This window comes from Elephantulus edwardii, unplaced genomic scaffold (assembly GCF_000299155.1).
Source record: "Elephantulus edwardii isolate Elephantulus edwardi_28Jun2011 unplaced genomic scaffold, EleEdw1.0 scaffold00047, whole genome shotgun sequence".
Taxonomy (NCBI): Eukaryota; Metazoa; Chordata; class Mammalia; order Macroscelidea; family Macroscelididae; genus Elephantulus; species Elephantulus edwardii.
The window spans coordinates 4,829,752-4,852,087 of record NW_006399797.1 but is presented as its reverse complement, the minus strand read 5'-3'; the positions used below and the strand labels follow the sequence as shown (position 1 = coordinate 4,852,087).

Sequence of the window (22,336 nt, the reverse complement as noted above, 5' to 3'; positions counted from 1 at the left end):
ATATGTCAATTGGTATACCATCTATTCCTGGAGCCTTATTTTTTGCCATTTCCTTCAAAGCAGCCTGAACTTCTTCTTTCATCACCATAGGCTCTTATTGTTATAGCCCAGTGTTTCTCTGAAAGGATTCCTGGAGGTACTGATGCCTGCTGCTATGCTCCAGAGAAACAGAAATGCTTCACACTTTCCATGCCTCTTGTTTAAAATTGCCATTAAAATGTGCTGAGCCCAGCATTCTGCAAATATGTTTTCTCTCTTTTTAAAATTTTTTCAAAATTACTAATATTACATTAACATTCCAAAGAACTAGTGTCTCACAGAATGCACTTGGGGCAATGTCCATCTGAGTAATGAGCAAAGTAGTAGTTAACATTTATCAAGTATTTATTTATTACATTGTGTTCATACATGGTGCTAAACTCTTCAGTAGACATTTAGTATTGGTACTAACAACACTATGAGGCCAACACTATTAATATCCTCATTTTCTTGAGGATGAAAATACTCTGGGAAATTATTTTGTTCAAACTCACAGAGCTGATAAACAGGGAGCCAGATTTTAAACCTACCATTTTTAAGGGTTTAAGCACAACAGATATTATGCGTATGGCACAGAATCAGAATCAGTATTTCCTTCTCTTGTACACACGGTCATTGTGAGTCAGAGCTGATTCCATGACATCTAAGAGCAGCAACCACTGCCAATTCTAATCCAAAAGCTCAAACATGTATCCCCTTTGTGCTTTAGCTATGATATGTCACAAGACTATCAAGGGGACCAAGGCCCATGGAAATGCAGTTATTGGCAGCATTGAAACTCCCTTATGTTATGGTGTCTCCTCCTAGTCCGACAATAAGTGTAGGTGAAGGCCCTCTACTCTGGCTTTGTGAGGAGGCAGTTCTGGTCAACTCTTCTCATGTTTATCTCTGGTTCTTCACCACGTGCTGTTGCTTCTGACCTCAAAGTGCATTGTATTTTCTGCTGCTGCTTTCTTAATGTGAGTGAGTTTCTAATTTTCCATTTCTGAAATGATCCCATTTAAGCCTGGCATAAAAACAAAATTGACCAATCCCCTCATTAGTAGTCTACACACCTTATTTGCACATTACCACCCAAAAGGTACTATTTGCTTCATTTACATTATTACATAGTCCAATCAGCCATCTGTTGAAATTCAAAGCTAGTTATAAAAGCCATTTTGAACAATCAACTTACTGTACCACAGATATAATTAGTAATCTCTTCAGGCCAGTCAGTAGGCCATGTCCCATATCACAGAAGAAGAAACTGAGGCAAGAGATCCAACTTTTGTAAGGTCACAAAATTAGAAGGGAACAGTCTGGACTCAAACTCAGTCACTCTGACTCAACAGAGCTCTTATTTGTAATCCTACAATACTACATCCTCAATATCTGGATCGATGTGCACAACTTCTCCAGGCCATATATGGTTGACATATCTCTGTATTAAATTATAGAATATATGAATTGTAGTAGTGAAAAAAATTAAAAAATATTTATTTAAGGTAAAAACAAAAAATTGTATTAATCACAAAAAAAAGCCTTCCGTGAAAATCCATCCAAGGAGATATATACATACTCATGTTTATTACAGCTTTGTTCACAATAGCAAAGAACTGGAAACAACCTAAGCGCCCATCAACAAATGAATGGAGAAGCTGTGGTATATTCCCACAAAAACAAGGAGCTCATGCAATATTATTCAAAGTGGGTGACCCTCGAGGACAATAAGCTGAGTGAAATATCTCAGTCACAAAAGACCGAACACTGCATAGTGCCACTGCTGTAGAATGGGACTGACATCAGGGTTGGAGAAGAATGAGAAAAACTGGATTAATTATGTATACTGCATTGAAACGGATGAGGGAGAGAACAGTTTAATAGCAATATATTATAGAGCATAATGATTATCCTAAGAGTCCAGAATGAAGGTTGCAGAGTGGAGTATACTCTGGGTGGGGGTGGGGAGGTGTGGGGGTATTGTATATCAATGAAGGAATTTTTCTTTTACTTTTCAAAGAGAAGAGCAAACTGGGGGTGGAGGGAAGGGTGGGGAAAAAAGTGCAACAATGAATGAATGGAAATTCACAATCTGTAAATATTCATTGAAATTAATAATAATTTTAAAAAGAAAAATATTTATTTAAAGTAAAGACAAAAAAATGTATTAGTCACAAAAAATGGCTTTTGTAAAGCAAGGACACAGAATCAAGAAGCCCCTGACAAAGTTCTCTGAACAGGCTCAGAATTACAATGGTGGACAAGGCTAAGTACCACACTTAAGGAGTGCATTTGGGATGCTTCTTCATTAGTTTACATTTAACTCTCAGCTAACACAATTTTGGTTGCACAACTTATTTTGTTAATAAAATTTTATTTCATACTGGTTTACTTAACAAAGTTCATATACACTGTTGGGGCTATTTCCATGTTCTTGCAATGGTGAATAAAGCTGCTCTGAACATTTGTGTACAAGTCTCCATTTGTGCCTCAGTTCTCATTTTCTTGGAGTATATTCCAAGTAGTGGAAAAGCTTGATAATATGGAATTTCTTTGTTCAGCTTTTTGAGGAAACACTAAACTGACTTCCAGAGTGGTTGTACCATTTTACAATCCTACCAACAGTGTAGCGCTTGCTGTAGAGGGTCAAGGACTACAGCCTTCAATATGGATTGAGGCTCAATGTCAAGAAGACAGATTCTCACCACTCGAACAATTGGCATCATCAGGATGGATGATGAAGAGATTGAGATTGTTCATAACTTTAGTTTGCTTGGCTCCTCAGTCAACACTCTTGGCAACATTAGCCAGGAAATTAAAAGACATATTGTGATGGGAAAGCCTGCTGTTACGCCAAAGTACTGAAGAGCAATGGTGTCACTCTAGAGACTAAGGTGCATCTGATACAGGTCATGGTCTTTGCAATCACTTGTTATGCGTCGGAGCGTTGGATAATAACTAGGGAGAATAGAAGGAGAATTGATGCCTTTGAGCTGTGGTGCTGGAGAAGAATATTGAGTGTACCATGGACTGCTAGGAAAACAAACAGATTCACCCTGGAGAGGGTTAAACCAAGTGGCTCCTTGGAAGCAAGGATTCTGAGGCTTCGTGACATACTTTGGACATGTAATGAATGACTGGTCTTTGGAGAGGGACAATGCAGGAAAGGAAGGTGCTCAATGAGGTAGATTGATTCAATGACTGGGGTAGTCAGGTTGGGTGTCTTGGAGATGGTGTGATTGGCACAGGAAAGGGCAGGGTTTAGGGCTGTTGTACATAGGGGTCGCTATGAGTCGCAAGTGACTCGAAGGCATATAATAACAACCAACAGTATACAAGAGATCTTTCTACATCCTCTCTGAGATTTATTACTTGCTGTCCTGTTAAACTTTGCCACTGTTACTGTAGTGAGATGGTATCTCATTGTGGTTGCACAACTTTTAAAGGAGTTTGCCTCCTTTACAAAAGGAGATTTCAGGTTACAAAATAGGACTAATTTTTTAAAAAAAATCTTATATTAGTTGGCTTAGAAAATACATTGTATTTCCTTCATCTAGAATTGTGATTCACATATTCTTTCATTCACATTGTGTTTCATATGATCATTCCCATACACTGTGTTTTATAAAATTAATCACCGTTGATATATGACCATGATTACTCCATCTTTTCAGGGTCACTGGATCTTTCCTAATTCCTTCACCTCTGGCCACCAAACTGTGCCACCCCATGATTTCTACCCTCCCTAGCCTCATCCCTCCTGCTCCTTCCCATTCCCACCTTGAACTTTCATACACATATTGCTAGTTATCCTTCTATTTTTATAACAATGGTCTGCATTATTCATACTCATGAGACAGAATTAGTTCACTCGGCATAATGTTCACTAGTCTTTCCCATGTTATGTAGCATTTTTCAAAATCTCTGCTCCTGAGTGCTGCATAGTATTCCATCATATGAATGTACCACAATTTCTCAGTCCATTTGTTTGTTGATAGACATTTGGGCTGTTTCCATTGCAGTTGTATATAATGCTTCTATGAACATCAATGTACAAATCACCAGAATGATTCTACTATTCTATAATCTCACCAACAGTGCAAAAGTATATGAGTGTTCCAATCCCTCTATATCCTCTCCAACATTTACTGTTTGCTGACTTGTGAAAGTTTGCCACTTCTACTTGAGTCCAAAGGTAATAACTGGAGTTTTAAAGATCGTTTAACTGCTAAAATGACTTCTAACATTATGTCCAAACACGTGTTCATTCTAAATTATCTCTATTTTACACTGGCTATTCCATATTGAACCATTCAGTGTTGCCCTGCTTTGTTCTGGTGACTGCCCCTTGGTCCAAGTATAGGTTTCGCATTAGCACGATTAAATGTTCTGGGATTCCCATTCTTCTCAGAGTCGGCCACAGTTTGTTATGATCCACGCAGTCAAATGCCTTTGCATAATCAATGAAACACAGATAGACATTCTTCTGGTATTCTCTGCTTTCAGCTAAGATCCATCTAACATCAGCTACAATATCCCTAGTACGGACCTCGTGCACTTACTGCAGAGGGTCAAGGACGGCAGCCTTCAGTATGGACTGAGGCTCAATGTCAAGAAGACAAAGATTCTCACCACTGGACCAATTGGTAGCATCAGGATGGATGGCGAAGAGATTGAGATTGTTCACAGCTTCAGTTTGCTCGGCTCCACAGTCAACACTCTTGGCACCAGCAGCCAGGAAATAAAAAAACGTTTTGTGATGGGAAAGTCTGCTGTTAAGGACCTCTCTAAAGTACTCAAGAGCAATGGTGTCTCTTTGGAGACTAAAGTGCGCCTGATACAGGCCATGGTCTTTGCTATCACTTATTATGCATCAGAGAGCTGGACAATGACTAGGGAGGACAGAAGGAGTATTGACGCCTTTGAGCTGTGGTGATGGAGAAGAGTATTGAATGTACCATGACTGCCAAGAAAACAAACAGATTCTTCCTAGAGAGGGTTAAACCAGGCTGCTCCCTGCTCCTTGGAGGCAAGGATTCTGGGGCTTCGTCTGACATACTTTGGACATGTTGCAAGGAGAGACAGGTCTTTAGAGAGGGACATCATGTTGGGTAGAGTAGAGGGACAGCGCAGGAGGGGAAGACCCTCTATGAGGTGGATTGATTCAGTGACTGGGGTAATCGGGATGGGTGTGTCATAGGCAATGAGATTGGCACAGGATAGAGCACAGTTTAGGGCTGTTGTACATAGAGTCGCTATGTGTGGCAAATGACTCGACGGCACATAACAACAACAACAAAGAAAATAGTATTCTTTTTATAAGTAGCATAATAAATGACTTAAATATTTTTTCCTTTTCTACTAGTTTATTTACAAAATTTGCATATGTTCTTTTAAAGAACACACCCTTTTAATTTCCCTCACCTGCCCCCATCAAATTGTATAACCCCATAATTTTAAGCCTCCCTCCCCCTCTGCTTCTACCCTCTCCCACCCCTCTTGGATCCTTACACTCATTCTACAATAATGATTTTGTACAATATTTGTCCATGTAGAACTCAGTCACTCAGCATAATTCTCTATAATCCCTTCCAAGTTAGGAAAGAATTTACAAAATTATTTCTCTTGTGTGCTGCATAGTATTCTATTGTGGGAATGTTCCATAATTTCTCAATCCATTTGTTTATGGTTGGAGATTTTGGCTATTTCCATCTTCTTGTTATACTTTAAAAACAGCTATGCCTTTAATTTTGCCATCAAGTTAAATCTATACATTGGGAGGAAAATAGTACTATTTCCTAACTGAATGAGGGAACCCTGGTGACGAAGTGGTGAGGAATTGCACTGCTAACCCAAAGGTATATGGTTTGAATCCACCAGCTCTTTTGCAGTAAAAAGATGATCAGTCTTCTCACATGTGATGTAGTGACTTTGAAGCTGCTGGAAGACTAGCTATGGATTGGTTCTGACTTGACAATGCCCAACAACAGCAACATTAAATGGCTGGCGACTTGTAAAGTACATTGTTAGAAAAATTTTGTTTGTTTATATTTTACAAAAAGTTAATAATATTTTAAATCTGTCTTTAAAAGTGCCGTTTTCAGGTGTTAAATGCAAAGCTTCAAACCAGTTCTTCCAATTTCAATCATGATTACAAAAACAAAATGGAAACAGATCCGTTTTGTTTGACCCATTTTGGTGAAGTGTAATGAAAACCAGATATGTGAAAAATTAAAAGCCAAAGCTCTGCTAGAAACGTATCTTCTCTCAGGGGCAATGCTGTACACACTGCGAAACAATCGAATCTCTTACCTCTCAGAGTTTGAACAGAGTCAGAAAAACAGTAGTGCACCACTCCAAGATGGTAGCTGGCCGTGCTGGTTTAAATGGTCATAGCTGGACATTTCAGGCTCTGGAAGAGCTCATTACAACTCTTCCGAGTCATTCATTTCCGTCGACTCAGAATTCATTATTCAAAAATTTAAAATTGGAATTTTTTTTTTCTGGCTTTGCTTCATTATTCATGTCTGAACTGGTTCAAACTGACTGGAAGCTTGGTTAAATGTGTTAAGATGCCTTGGAAGGCTTTAAATAGATAGCACAATAGCAACAGAAAAGGTCATGTTTTCTCATACTTAATTTTTTTTCTCTTTATTTGCAGGATGAGTAAGAGATATTTACAGAAAGCAACAAAAGGAAAACTGCTAATAATAATATTTATTGTAACCTTGTGGGGGAAAGTTGTATACAGTGCAAACCACCATAAAGGTAAGCTGTTCTGTTTTCGTTTTCAGCTACCTGTGAAAATTATTTCCCTTAACACAGGCTATAATGTTCTGTTTCCATTGCTCTGTTACATTTTATGGGTGTGGGTATTAGGTATGGGTCCCCCTGGCAATCCACTTTAAGTAAAAATGCAGACGGAGTTATCCTTAAAATGACTTTGCTGGAGAGGAATGGTTATTTAAGTGTTTCTAAGACTTTGCTATTTTTGCAAATTTCAAAGAATATGGAATTATAGTCCTTCCTCTACCATCTCATTTAGTTTTTTAAGAAAGTGATGTGAAAATGTTAACATAAAAGAATAGTTTCATAATCTACTAAACATCGTGACAAACTTCTTCAATAATATGTATCTTAAATAGTAGTATTTTTAAAATGCTCTGCGTGTGTGTTATTGTTTCTTCAATGGAAAAAAAAAGTAAAGGTCTTATCATATTGCCAGAGTACTCCTTTACCCACCATCAATACTACTCTCATATTCCTTTCTTTGATTCTACCATGGAATGTGGCTATGCACATCTGTGTTAAGCTTGGAAAGTCAAAATTATGCCTTTTATGTCCTCTTTCCTGACGTGTTCCAAATGACTGAAAATGTAAAATTGTAACTATCCTTACAATAATCCAGTATTCATTATTTAAAAGCCAATTTAAAAATTTTCTTTGAAATGCGCTTTTACCATTCGTTTTTGTTTTATCAGTGACATCATTAAAAAGGTGGAGGGGTTCCAAGTACACTGGGTGACACTGGGGGAAAAGATCAATGGTTGTCTATTACATTCTTGTGTGGGGTTTCAGGAGAAATTTATCACTTTTCTCTTTTCAGTTATTTTTTTGTTGAGGAAAATTTGTATTTAGAATTAGCCAGCTGGACTGAGTTTAGATGATCCTAATGTTGTTGGCAATACCCAAAGCATCATAGTCAGGAGCAAGTCAAACATAGGCCTTCCTCTCTCCATCAGGCCTAATCAAAGTGTTGACTTTGGCCACATCAGTGTCATAGAGCTTCATTACAGCTTGTTTAATTTGGTGCTTGTTGGCCTTGACATCCACAATGAACACAAGTGTGTTGTGATCTTCTATCTTCTTCATGGCTGACTCAGTGGTCAGGGGAAGTTTGATGATGGCCTACTGGTCAAGCTTGTTTCTCCTGGGGGTGCTCCTTGGGCTGCCTACAGAGTCTCAGAGTCTTAGGCCACTGGAAGGTGGGTGATGTGCAGATCTTTTTTTTTTTTTTTATTTTTGGCTGTGGACGCCCTTCAGGACTGCCTTCTTGGCCTTTAATGCCTTTGCTTTGGCTTCAGTTTTGGGAGGGCCAGGGGCTTCCTTCTTCGCTTTCAGCGCCATCTTCTGAAATTTATTACTTTTATGACAACAAAACAGTTTTCAGGTATCTAGCTCACGTGTACCTGCAAGTCTGATACTCTATTTGAATATAGTTTTAAACTTTTTGATGTGCTATGGTCAGAGATGTCATTGTTGATTTTGTTGTTGCTAGTATGTTAATATTCACTAATTTTGTCAAATTTTCTAGTATGCTAACTATACTATTGTAGTAATTAGGATTTGTAAGCATATGTCAAGAAATTTTTTTGAGACTGAAGTAATAATTACACATTAATATTGTTCCCACAAAGGAAAATAATTAAAATAGCAATTAAAGAATGGAGTAAGATTACAGTACATAAAAGTTTACAAAACAATTTTGTTACTAATACTCATATAATAAAAACATATTACATTTATATAAACTTACAACTGCATTTACCATATTATTCCATTATTAAAATTAGTGGTATATATTACTAAATGTCTTACTTAGACTGAGTTCTCTAGAGAATCAAAACCAATAAACCCTATCTATCTATTTTTCTCCCTCTGCTTTCTCACTCCTATCATCTATCTATCTAGAGTTTTAGAGATTTCAATAAATAGTTCATGCCTTATAAAGGATGTCTGTTGGTCAGACTTCAGGAGAGAAGCATCTGAAGAGACTAATGAGTCCACATTGGTGGGAAGTACAGTAAAGTCCAGGAAGCATAAGGCAGATAGAAGCAGTCTCTCCTTTGTGGAATGGTGAGTCTTCAGAGACCAGAAGCTGAATAATCTGAGGCCTGAACTGGAGGTTATGAGCCAGGTGAAATATGGGGGGGAAAACCCCCACCTCTCCAGCTTTGTCGAAGAGTCCAGACCCATATTTAGTGCAAACCATACCTGTAAGAAAATACTGCCTTTGTTGGAATAGGTTAATTATATCTTTGTAGTACAACATCTAATCTTGTCTAATTAGTTTCACAGAGATTAGAATTATGACACATAAAATAGTTATGCTATAAGGAAGATCAAGGCCACGTTGGCACACAATATTAACTATCATACTAAGGATTCTGTGTGATCTAACACAGGAAGGGTTCAGAGATCATAATAATATAATATCAAGTTACCATACTAGGTGACACCTCCCCTAGCAATGTCACTACAATCCATTGTAAAGTTTAAATATTATTGTTGCTATGTGCCATCGAATCACCTGCAGCTCATAACTACTCAATGCACAACAGCTCTATCCTATTCTGAGTCAATCTCACTGTCTCTGACACACGTAACCCCATTACCCATTACTGTGTCATTTTATCTCCTCTAGAGTTTCCTATCTTGCACTGTCCCTCTACCCTTCCTAGCATGATGTCCTTCTACAAAGACTGGTCCCTCCTGACAACATGCCCAAAGTATCAGATGAAGTTTCAAGATCTTTGCCTCCAAGCAGAAACTTGGTTTCACCCTCTCTCAGACAAATCTGTTTTTTCTCTTGTCAGTCCGTGGAATGTTCAATACTCTTCAGCACCACAACTCAAAGGCATCAGTTCTTCTTCTATCATATTTAGTCATCATCCAGCTTTCTGATGCATAGCATATACTTGCAAAGACCATGTCATGGATCAGGCATACCTTAGTCTCTAGACTGATATGGCTGCTTTTAAGCACTCTGGAGAGGTCTCTGACAGCACATTTTCTCAATGTGATTCATCTTTTGATTTTCTGACTGCTGGTGCCAACAGTGTAGATTGTGTAACTGAATAATTTGAAATTGTTAACAGTTTCAGTCTCTTCTCTAGCATGTTGCTGCCAGTTGGCCCAGTGGTGAGAATTTTTTGGTTTTTGGTGTTGAGCTTCAATTCATATTGAAGACTGCAGTCCTTGACCTTCTGCAGAAAACACTTCAGGTCCTTCTTAGTTTTAGCATACAAGGTTGTATCACCTGCATAATATTTAAATGTTAACAACTTTCTGATTTATTTTTGAATGAATTAAGACTGTTATGAATTTTGTTACACTTAAATTAGTTATACAGGGAATTTTATTAAAAATTCCTTCATATTCTCAGTTTTGTAGCTGCATTTTCTCCCTGCAACTAAATTTAGTTGCTCAGGAGTTATGCAGCTCACTCAAAGGTGGCGCCTCTCTGTTGCTTCAACTCCACTAGTGACAATTTGAGAGAAAGATGGACAATCACTTTCTGTGTAATTTATGGCTTCTGAAAATGTATAGGGGGTCAGCTGTTAGTAGGATCCACGTCTATAGCAGAGTGTGAGAGATTTTAACAGTTTTTAAATTGTGTTATGATTTATGCTAACTACAAAAATAAGATTCTTCTAACATCTTGGCAAGAAAATATATAGGCAATTATGCTTTTTTTTTCTTTCAGAAAACTGACTTAAATTGCCAAACCCCCGTAAATTATAGAAGAATGTGTGTGTGTGTGTGTGTGTGTGTGTGTGTGTGTGATATTATGTGGTTGTTTTACTGTTCCATTTTTACCTTGACAATGATATTCTGAAACAAAGTCTTAGGAAATGTATTTCTCCGTCCAGTCTTCTTTTTTCCTTCCATTTTGTCATATTTTTCCCATATAAATGCTTTGTTTACTTTGAACTATTTTCTACTTAAAAGAATATATTCTTCATAAATGTATATATTTAATGTATATGAAAATTGTAGCGTTTCTCCCATGCAATTTGCTGTATCTGAAAATCTTCTATGAGTTGGTTCAAATTCTATACTACACAACAACATTCTTGAAAAGAGCTCTGGTGGTATAGATGCCAACCCAAAGACCAGGCCTTTCTGGCAGTTGGAATCGACCAGTGACCCTGTAGGAAAAAGATAGGTACCCTTCTCCCATGTGATTTACAGCCCTGGAAAATCAGTGGAAGGTCACTATGATCAGTGATTGAGTTAGTGATTAGAATCAAGTTAGTGTTAATAGGAACTCAATTGTTATACATTTAGAAGTTGATTACAACTTTCAACAAACAACTTGACTCATTAAGTATTTATTTTAATTATCCATTAAGGATGGGCAGTCTCCTCTTGTGAGATTTACTGCTTCTGAAAACCCACTGGAGGGTAAGGTAGGAGCTGGGTTCTCCTGAACTGTATGCAAGAACAACAGAACTAATAACTGACCTTTGTCAGGGATTTTTTGGTGAATAGGTGTTCTTAGGCAAAGAATAGCTAGAGGAGAAAAATGAAGCAAAATAAACAACCAAAATTTAAGCACAAGTAGTCTTAGCTGAAAACTGACCTGTTGTTGTTATTGTTGTTTTGTGCTGTCAAGTTGCTTACAACTCCTAGGAACCCTGGGTACCATACCTCTGAATCCTCTCCTATTTTGAGCCAGTTTCCACTGTCTCCAACATACCTATTCCCATTATCCCGCTTATCTTATCCTTGGTTTTCCTCTCTTGTGCTTCCAGATAGGATTTCTTTCTCCAAGAACTTGTCCCACTAAGCAGCATGCTCAAAGTATGTGAGAAAATCCTTACTTCCAAGGAGCAGCCTGGATTAACGCTCTCCAGGCCAGATGTGTTTGATCCATGGCGTATTCAATACTTTTCTCCAGCAGCACAGCTCAAAGGCAGATTTTTCTTCCCTCATCCTTATTCCTTATCTAGCTTTCTTATGCATAGCAAGTAATTACAAAATCATGATCAGGTGTACCTTAGTTTCCAGACTGACACTGTTACTCAGGTTTTTGTTTGTTTTGTTTTTAATTTTATACTGGTTTATTTGCATAGTTTGAATACATTGTTTTTCACACCGATCTTTCCCATTTCCTTCATCCCTCTGTCCCCATCAAACTGTGCAACCTTTTAGCGTTCTGGACAGGGACCTGACAGCAGATTTTCCCAGTGCAATTCCTCTTTTGATCTCCTGACTTCTGGTATCAACAGTGTGGATTGTGGAACCAAGTAAACTGAAATTATCAACAACCTCAATCTCTTCTCCATCTATCATGGTGCTGCCAATTGGCCCAGTGGTGAGAATTTTTGTTTTCTTGATGTTGAGCCTCCATCAATATTGAAGACTACAGTCCTTTCGAAAGCAAATGCTTCAGGTCGTCCTCAGATTCTACAAGTAGGATTGTATCATCTGCATATGGCGAAACCCTGAAAAAGCAGCTTGCATCTTGGTGTGTTCTTAATGCAGGTAGGAGGGATGGTCTTTTCTGCTCTTGTTTCCCTTTGCCATTGTCTGTCCTTTAGGATGGAAGTTGTCTTCCTAGGGAAGTGATGGCTGTTTTACCAATTAAAAAACTCGCCTGATTTCCCTTGAATTGGAATCAGCTTAAGCTGATCCTCCAGTGAGTTTTGAAGACTGTAAATCTTACAAGAGGTCACTACCCATCTCTCTCTCTCCATGGATTAGAATTTCCAGTAGATGCCACTGTTGAACTAACAGTACAACTCCCTACAGCTCCCTACAGACTATACCACCAGGGAAGGAAGGATACATCTCCAAAGAAGTGCGTACCTGTGAATTGTAATCAGTCAACTTTTTTTTTCTCTTCAGATAGGGCAGAGAGCATAAAACAGGGGGCCAGCAGTTCTCCACTGAAGACCCCAAGCCAAGTTTCTCTGCATCTTTATTGAAAATTATCAGCAAGTAAATCACAAAGAGAATTCAATGCAAATGAAGCCAAGCTCTTTCTATTGAAAACATTCTACTTGACTCAGGAGGGCAGGGTCAGCAAATTCAAGAATCTGGTAAACCTTTAAGGATTGCCTTAGTGCCTCAGGGTGAACTCTAGCTTGAACTGTGCCTCTCCCACATCCTGAAATAGCTTTCAGTTTATTACAAATATTTAGTATTGGCTTCCCATATTTCCCCACTTTTGTTTTTATCGTTAATTATGTTATCATCTAAATGAGCATCCTTTGTACACAAACAAACAAAGCAAACTAAACATAATAAACTCAAAGAAATACTTTCAAAAATCTCCATATGATCAGAAGGATTTAGGTTGAATATTCCTTGAAAGTCTGTTTTAATTGTCCCATTGCCACAGTGCTTGTCAAAACCAGTTCTGATTAGTGTCTTTTGTCAGTCAACTTTTAAAGCAAACAGAAAAGAAGAAAGTAGCTGGTAAAAGGGATGTTGGTAATGTACCAAAAAGTATGTTTTACTGCAGTAAAACAATATTTTATCATTTAGATCTACTTGCTTCTCACCTAAATTTACCCTAACTGGTTACACTTTATCCAAGATTCTGATTGGTAACAATTTCTGAAGAAGTTTATGTGAGGAAGAATAGCTGAGTAAACTATAACCCAGCTAAAAGAGTTGATACTAAAGCCATTACAAATACTCTTTATTTCCCCAGACCTCACTCAACCTAGATGCCAGAACTTCTGCCGGTATGATAGACGTACTTAGTGTTTATGCAGACATCAATCTAGACAGTTTAGTGAATTGGGTTACTGTTTTCTTAATACTAAAATATTGGAAGCAGGAGTAGCATCTACTTCCTAAATAACATGCCTCCGGAAACTCTATGAACTTTGATAAATGTTGATAGTTGTAGAGGGGCTTCGGGCCCTTTGTTCATAGGGTCACTATGAGTCATGCTTGACTTGAAGGCAGTCAACAACAACAATGCTAAAATGATCAAACAGTAGGTGAAGCTTTATGTTTAATAACCTGTCTGGGAGACCTCTCAGGCCCATCACAATTATATTTCATTTGTGGGTATATTTTAGAAGCAATATTTTAAAATGAAATCTGTTTTGTTGAATAATTTATCATGTACATACAATAAAAGGTAAAGGAAAAAGGATCAAAGAATACCACATTGACACACACCCTTCCTGATTTTAAACCATTCAGTGAATGAATGTTGCCTTGCTCCATTCAGACAACAGCTTTTTGGTCTAGGTATAGATTTCATGTGAGCACAATTAAGTGTTCTGAGATTCTCATTATTCTCAATATTATTCATAGTTACGATCCACAAAGTCAATAAAACACAAGTAGACAGTTTTCTGGTATTCTCTATTTTCAACCCGAACCCATCTGACATTAGCAATGATATCCCTGGAGCCACGGCCTCTTCAAAACCCAATTTGAACTTCTGAAAGTTCTCTGTAAATGTACTGTTCTACTTGTTTTTGGATCATCTTCAGCAATATTTTGTTTGCATGTGATATTAATGATACTATTAGATAATTTCCACGCTGAAACTAAGTAAGACCTGAAACGCTTGCTGCACAGGGTCAAGGATTGCAGCCTCCAATATGAATTGAGGCTCAATGTCAAGAAGACAAAGATTCTCACCACTGGACCAATTGGCAGCATCAGAATGGATGGTGAAGAGATTGAGATTATTCAGAGCTTTAGTTTGCTTGCTTGGCTCCACAGTCAACACTCTTGGCACCAGTAGTCAGGAAATTAAAAGACGTATTACCATGGGAATGTCTGCTGTTAGGGACCTCTCCAAAGTACTGAAGAGCAATGGTGTCTCTCTGGAAACTAAGGTGTGTCTGATACAGGTCATGATCTTTGCTATCACTTGTTATGCGTCAGAGAGTTGGACAATGACTAAGGAGGATAGAAGGAGAAGTGATGCCTTTGAGCTTTGGTGTTGGAGAAGAGTATTGAGGGTACCATGGACTGCTAGGAAAACAAACAGATTCATCCTGGAAGGGTTAAACTCGGCGGCTCCTTGGAGGCAAGGATTCTGAGGCTCCATCTAACATACTTTGGACATGTTGTAAGGAGAGACTGGTCCTTGGAGAAGGACATCATGCTTGGTAGGGTGGAGGGATAGCGTAGGAGGGGAAGGTCCTCTATGAGGTGGATTGATTCAGTGACTGGGGTAATCGGGATGGGTGTGTCAGAGATGGTGTGATTGGCACAGGACAGAGCAGAGTTTAGGGCTGTTGTACATAGGGTCGCTATGAGTCGCAAGCCACTCGATGGCACATAACAACAACAACAACAACACTGGATCACCTTTCTTGAGAATGAAAACAAATATGAATCTCTTCCAGTGAGTTTGTCTGGCAGACTTCTTCCAAAATTCCTGGCATAGGCTGGTGAACACATCCAGGTTTGCATCTATTAGTTGAAACATGACAATTAGTATCCCATCAATTCCTGGGGTGCTGTTTTTCATCAGTGTCTTCAGCACAGCATGACCTTCTTCCTTTCTTACCATTGGCTCTTGTTCATATATTATGTCCTAAAGTGTTTTAGTGATGACCAATTCTTTCTGATACAGTGACTGTGTGTTGTCCCTCCATCTTCCTTTGATGGTTATTGAAGATCATTCAAGATTTTGCCCAAAGCATCTCCCAGTATTGCAACTTGAGGCTTGAATGTATCAGTTCTTTCAGCTTGAAAAATGCTGAGCAAGTTTCTCCCTTTTCAATCTCTAACTCGAGGTCTTTTCACGTTTCATTATAATATTTTGCTTTGTCTTCTTGAGCTACCTTTTGCAATTTTCTGTTCAGCTGTTTTATTTTGACATCTCTTCCTTTTGTTTTGCTTTCTCAATGTTCCACTTCAATTTTGATAGTTTCTTTTGACATCTGTTTTGATTTTTTTCCTCTTGTATCTTTTAACAACCTTTTGCTCTCTTCATGGATGATATTCTTAATTTCGTCCCACAGTTCCTCTTGTCTTCAGTCGTTGGTGTTCTATGATCAAAACTATCCTAAAGATAATGTTTCCAATTAGTTAGGATAGAGTCGATGTCGTATTTTGGTCTTTGTTGACTTGTTTTCATTTTCTTCAGCTTCAGTTTATATTTACACATGAGTTAATCAATCATCTGTTCAGCAGATGATCGAACAGTCCATTTTACCTGGTTTTGATTCTTTTCAGAGATGTAGTCACTCGGATTTCTGTACAGTCCATCAGGTGAAGTTCATGTGTCAAGTTGACTTTTGTGTTTTTTGAAGAGATATTTTCTATTATTAAGTCATCCAATGTGCAAAATTCAGTCATTTGCTCTCCAATCTCATCTCTATCACCAAGTCTATGCTGCCCCTCTACCATCCCTTCCTCATTGTCTCCAACTTTTGCACTCCAGTTGCCAATAATTATGAATGCATCTTGAATGCATTTTTGGTCAATTTCATACTGAAAATATTAATAGAAATCCTTAATTTTTTTCCTTCTTTGGCTTGAGTTGTTAGTGTGTGTATTGGTATAATAGTTGTATAACAGATCTTCCTTGTATGTGTATGGATAGTATCCCGTCACTCACAATATTGTCCTTTAGGATAGATCTTGATATTGTCTTTTAAACTATGAATGCAGCACCATTTTTCACTTTTTCATCCCCAACACAGTAGATCATATGATTGTGTGACTCAAACTGGCCATCTCAGTTCACTAATGTCTAAAATGTCAATCTTCATGTGTCCCACTTCATTTTATACAATAGCAAGTTTTCCTACATTAATATTTCATACATTCTGTGTTCCAGTTATTATTGGTTGGTTGTAGCTGTTTCTCCTAATTTTTTAATGAATTCTCATCTGTTTTACATCTGATACTACAGCTACCCACACTCCTATATTGTTCATAGAGTTTTTGAAGACTTGTTGTTTCAAAAGTGATGGACCATCCTGATTACTTTAAGACCTTGGGTGCAACCTGTCCACCATGGGTGACCCTTCTGCCATTTGAGACACTGGTGGCATAGCATCCAGCACCACAGCCATGTACAAATAGTACAGTGCAGCAGAATGATAAGTTTTGTACTAGTAAGAGCAAATGATAAGCAAGCAAGCATGTATACACTTAACTATATAGTAATTGTTGTTGTATGTACCATCAAATTGGAACCATCCCAATAGCTGTCCCTTCAGTGGGTTTTCAGAGGAAGAAATCACATGAGAAGAGATTACTCATCCTTTTCTGGTGATGTACCTGGTGGGTTTGAACCCCATGTAGTGCAGACTCATAACACCAGCAACATGCAAATCAATCCCCAATATAATGAACTGACAGATAGATGCTATACCTCTAATAGTAAGCCATAAAGACAATTATATATACAAATAACATTGTGCAGGACATCATCTTCTGGCCTAGCTGAGGTCTACTTATGGTCACAAGGACCCACAGGCATAGAGCATTGACTCTGTGAAAAAAAATGTGGCATGAGGATCTGATGAAGACTCATCAACAACCTGTGTTATGCAGAAGACACAGCTTTGCTGAGAGTGAGAACTTGAAAAACTTGCTACAGAATATTTAAAGATCCCTGCATCTTTTAATATGGTTTACATCTCAAGATCAAAAAAATCCTCACCACTGCACCAATAAGCAATAGAGTGATAAATGGAGAAAGGTTTGAAATTGTCAGTGACTTCATCTGACTTCTTGGATCACCTATCCCTATCCTTGGAAGCAGCAGTCAGGAGATCAAGAGACTTGCACTGGGCAAGTCTGCTGTCAGGAATTTCCCCAAAATACTGAAGAACAGTGATGTTAGTTTGAAGACTAAGGTGCACCTATTGAGGCATGATATTTTCAGTCATATACTATGCATCTGGAAGTTGTACAATGAAAAAGAATGACAGAAGAATTTATTTACTTGAGTTATAGTGTTTAAGAAAAGTACTGATTGTCCTAAAAATTATTAAAGAACAAATGGATATGTCTTGGAGAAAGTGCAACCAGAATGCTTCTTGGCAATAAAGATAATGACATCTACCTCTCTTACTTTGAACATGTTGCAAGGAGAGTTTATTCCTTGAAAAGGCCATCATGCTTGGAAATGCAGAGGTTCAGAGAAAAAGGAAGACCCTCAACAAGATAGATTGACACAGTAAGCGGAGGTATATCAGAGATGATGAGGATGGTACAGAACAGCAAAGTTCAGGCCCATGTTTATAGAGTCCCTATGACTTTTATGAACTTGACAGCACATAACAATTAACTACAGTAAAGACTCGGGATATGATGGTACATAACAGAGACACAAATCTTTACTTCAAAGACATGTTATTCTAGAGGTGAGAAGATAAAAAAAATAAAAGGAAAAAGAAATAAAATGGAGAGTATGCTTGTGGATATAAGTGCTTTGGAAAAAAGAAGAGGAAAAAAGTGTTAAGGATCATAAGACTAAAAAAAGGCCTTTGAGTAAGACCTAAAGATTCCTGTAGAGCTAGCCATGGGGATATCTAGGAAAAGGGTGATAGTGGTATTAATGTTCTCAAGTAAAGATGTGCCTGGAGTCAATGTGAAATAGCATGAAGGGCAATGCACACAGAGTTAGTATGTAAGAGGGAAGAAGGACATTATACCAAACCTAACAGATACATAAACTAAATAATGAAAAAAGTTGATCCACACCTTTATGACCTTGTATGAGAACATTATGTTGTTATTATGTACCGTCAAGTTGGAACAGCCTCGTAGCTGGTTGTCCAGTAGTCACTTTTCAGAGACAGTATGCCTTTGGGTTGAGAGCACAACTCCTTACCACTAAGCCCCCAGAGCTCTTTGAGAACATTATTGTTGTTAGGGTCTGTTGAGTCACCTGTGACCCATAGTGAACCTATGTACAACAGCTCTGAACCCTTTCTGTCCTGAGTCAGACTCACTGATTTCGACACACCTACCCCCATTGCCCAGTTACTGTAGCAATCCATCTTATCTGGAGTCTTCCTGTCCTGCACTAGTCCTCCCCTCCACCCTCCCAAGCACGATGTTCTTCTCCAAGGGTCGGTCCCTCTGGTGACGTGTCCAAAGTCTGTGAGACAGAGCTTCAAGGGTCTGTTGTGAAAAACGATGTATATGAACTATATGAACTTTATAATTAAACCAGGTAGAATTTAAAAAAAAAATCCTATCCTCCAAGGAGGAACTCGGTTTCACTTTCTTCAAGACAGAACTATTTGTTTTCTTGGCTGTTCATGGTATGTTCAAGACTCTCCTCTAGCACCACAACAGATTTTTTTTTATTATTATTATTCGTTTTCATGTACATTTACTGAGATTTTGGATTTCCATTCATTTATTGTTGCACTTTTCTTCCTACCCACTCCCCACCCCCAGTTCGTTCTTTTCTTTGAAAAGTAAATTTCCTTCATTGGTATACAATCCCCTTGCACCTCGCACCCCACCCCTCACCCCGAGTACACTCTGCAACCTTCATTCTGGACTCTTATGATAATCATAATACTCTATAATATATAGATTTCGAACTGTTCTATGCCTCATCTGTTTCAATGCAGTATACATAATTTTTCCAGTTTTTCTCATTCTTACTCCAACCCTGGTGTCAGTCCCATTCTATAGCAGTGGCACTATGCAGTGTTTGTCCTTTTGTGACTGAGATATTTCACTCAGCATAATGTCCTCGAGCATCACCCATTTTGAATAATATTGCATGAGTTCCTTGTTTTTCAACCACAACAGATTTTTAATAGAAAAGGCATCAATTCTTCTTCTTTCATCCTTAGTCACTGTCCAACTCTCTAATGAATAGCAAGCAATTGAAAAGACTATGGCCTGGATCAGGCGCACCTTAGTTTCTAGACTGACATTGTTGCTTTTCAGTACTCTGAAGAGGTACTGGGCAAGATTGTTTCCTATAATTATGTATTCTGTAATGAGACCATTACGTGAGCATGACTCATAGTGACCCTATGAACAAAAGACCTGAACCCCGTTCTGTAACTATTGTTGTTTCTCTAACTTAATAGAGTTTCCTGAGGCATGTTGTTTAGAAAGTGGTTGCCGCTCCTGCTTCCAAATCTATCTTAATTTGAGAGTTCCACCAAACACTGTCCATGATGAGTAACCATTATGGCATTTGACACATTAGTGACACAGGGTTTAGCATCACAACAACCCCAGATTACCTTTGTACAGCAATTTGACAAACCAGTGCTGTATCACTTAGTAGAATATTTCTCCAAAATATAATAAAACTAGGTGAGATGGCTGCAGGCCCTGGACCCAGCTGACTTTTAAATACAAAGGCCCTCCACCAGATTCCATTGACACTAATCAAGAGGCTTAAATAAAAATTTAAAAATCTCAACCAAACATAATATAACTTATAATTTTATTGTTGTTGTTGTTGTTATGTGCCATTGAGTTGCTGTGTCCCATAACAAACCTATGTACAGCAGCTCTGAACTCTTCCCTATCCTGAGTCCGTCTCACCAAATGAAACACTTCTACTCCCATTGCCCCAGTTACTGTATCCATCCATCTCATCGGGGTCTTCCTCTCCTGCGCCTTCCCTCCACCCTTCTGAGAATGAGGTCCTTCTCTAAGGACAGGTCTCTCCTGGCCATGTGCCCAAAGTATGTGAGACAGAGCTTCAAAATCCTAGCCTCCAAGGAGAAACTTGGTTTCACCATCACCAAGACAGATCTATTTGTTTTCTTGTTGGTCCATAGTATGTTCAAGACTCCTCCTGCACGATAGCTCAAAGGCATCTATTCTTCCGTTATCCTTATTAGAGTTATTGTCCAGTTCTCTGAAACATGCCAAGTAATTGCAAAGACAGACTGACGTCGTTGCTTTTCAGCACTTTGGAGTGGTCCCTGACAGCAGATTTTCAATAGAACACATAAATATAAGGAATAATAATTAACTTTTTAATTGTGTAATAATGGTTATATTTAATCAAGAACAACCAAGTGGAAAATAGAATACTTTGTTTGTGAAGATGATGTAAATATTGTGGAAATCTGAAGTACATGGATTTGAAAACCAGAGATTTAAGAGTCAGAAATTGCTTTCATCTGCTTTGGGGAAACACAGTTACTCATACACAGACAAATACGTTTATTGCTAAAACTGCCACAAAAAGATTCTGTCCTAAAATTTCACAATTGCATTGAGCTGGTGATTCAGTAGGGATTAAATCAGAGCATTGTGACAGTCAGTTAGGAAGTATAACCAATATTTTTCCCCTTGGAAGCAATTACACTAGGTACAACTTCAAATATTTGAGAGCAGAGAGGAAACATACCAGTTTATGACGTCAAGTACCAAACAGAAAATGTAATCATTAATATATTTCATTTCCCTTTACCATGTCTTGTCTAAATCTAAAGAGAATGAATCATCATTGGGCTTGTGGATTGGAAAAGAATTGCATTTTATGTGAAAGAGATGCAGACAAAAAGAGATAAATTAAAAAAAAAATAAAACAGTCTGCTTTGATTACCCAAGATTGAATACATGTTATTCATATTTCAGCTTGCTCAGGTCCCCAATTAACACACTTGGAACCAGCAGGCAAGAAATCAAAAAACAAATTATATTAGAAAAGTCTGCTGTCAGAGACCTCTCCACAGTATTGAAGTACAAAAATGTCAGTCTAGTAACTAAGGTCCACCTGCTCCAGGCCATGGTCTTCACTATTACTTGCTGTGCATCAGGGAGCTGGACATGAATAAGTGTGACAGAATTATTGATGTCTTTGAGTTGTTGTCGTGCTGGAGAAGTGTTGAACATACCGTGGACTGCCAAGAGAGCAAACAGGTCCATCCAGGAGAGGGTGAAACTAAGTTCCTCCCTGGAAGAAAGGATTTTGAAGCTCTGTCTTATATACTTTAAGTGTGTTGAGGGAGGGACTACTTCTTGGAGAAGGTTATTATGCTTGGAATGGTGGAGGAAAAACACAGGAAAGGAATACACTGGATGTGATGGATTGACTCAGTGACTAAGGCTGGGGGCAGCTGTGTCAGACAGAGGTAATGAGGTTGACTCAGGGTAGGATAGGGTTCAGAGCTATTGTGCATAAGGTTGCTATGAGTCATAGGCATGTAACAACAACCATGCTTTGAAGCAATTATCAGTTGGAATTTTGATTAAATGAATTTTTCTCAAAGAAACAAACTTTAATATAAGGATGGTTTCCAGTCCAACATCTTGGTAATATGCTGTTGCTATTATGGGTAAATTGACTCCAACACTTAGAGACCTTATGTTCAACAAAACAAAACCTTACCCAGTCAGGCATAATCTCTGCTCTTCTTCTGATTCTTCGTCCCTCTCTTTCTATGTCTTCTTATTTTTTGTATGCCTTCTACTTTACTAAGCATGCTGTCATACAATATCTCACCATTCTCACTTGTAAGAAACATTTTGAGTTCACTGTTTTAAAGATTAATTTGTTTGGAGGCAGTCTATGCTATTTTAAATATTCTTTGTCAGCACCGCAATTCAAAGGCATCAATTCTTTTTTTGTATTTCTTACTTATTATCTACCTTT

The 22,336-nt window shown here is 38.2% G+C and overlaps 1 protein-coding gene across 1 annotated transcript in view; it reads left to right on the top strand.

Annotated features, from left to right (window-relative positions):
• The window catches only part of FAM19A2 (family with sequence similarity 19 (chemokine (C-C motif)-like), member A2), a 785,110-nt gene that overhangs the window by 519,628 nt on the left and 243,146 nt on the right, over positions 1–22,336 (top strand). The window contains exon 2 of the mRNA XM_006886037.1: positions 6,683–6,789. Coding sequence (XP_006886099.1) covers positions 6,684–6,789 — 106 coding nt within the window. The 5' untranslated portion in view covers position 6,683. The remainder of the gene's footprint in view (positions 1–6,682; positions 6,790–22,336) is intronic.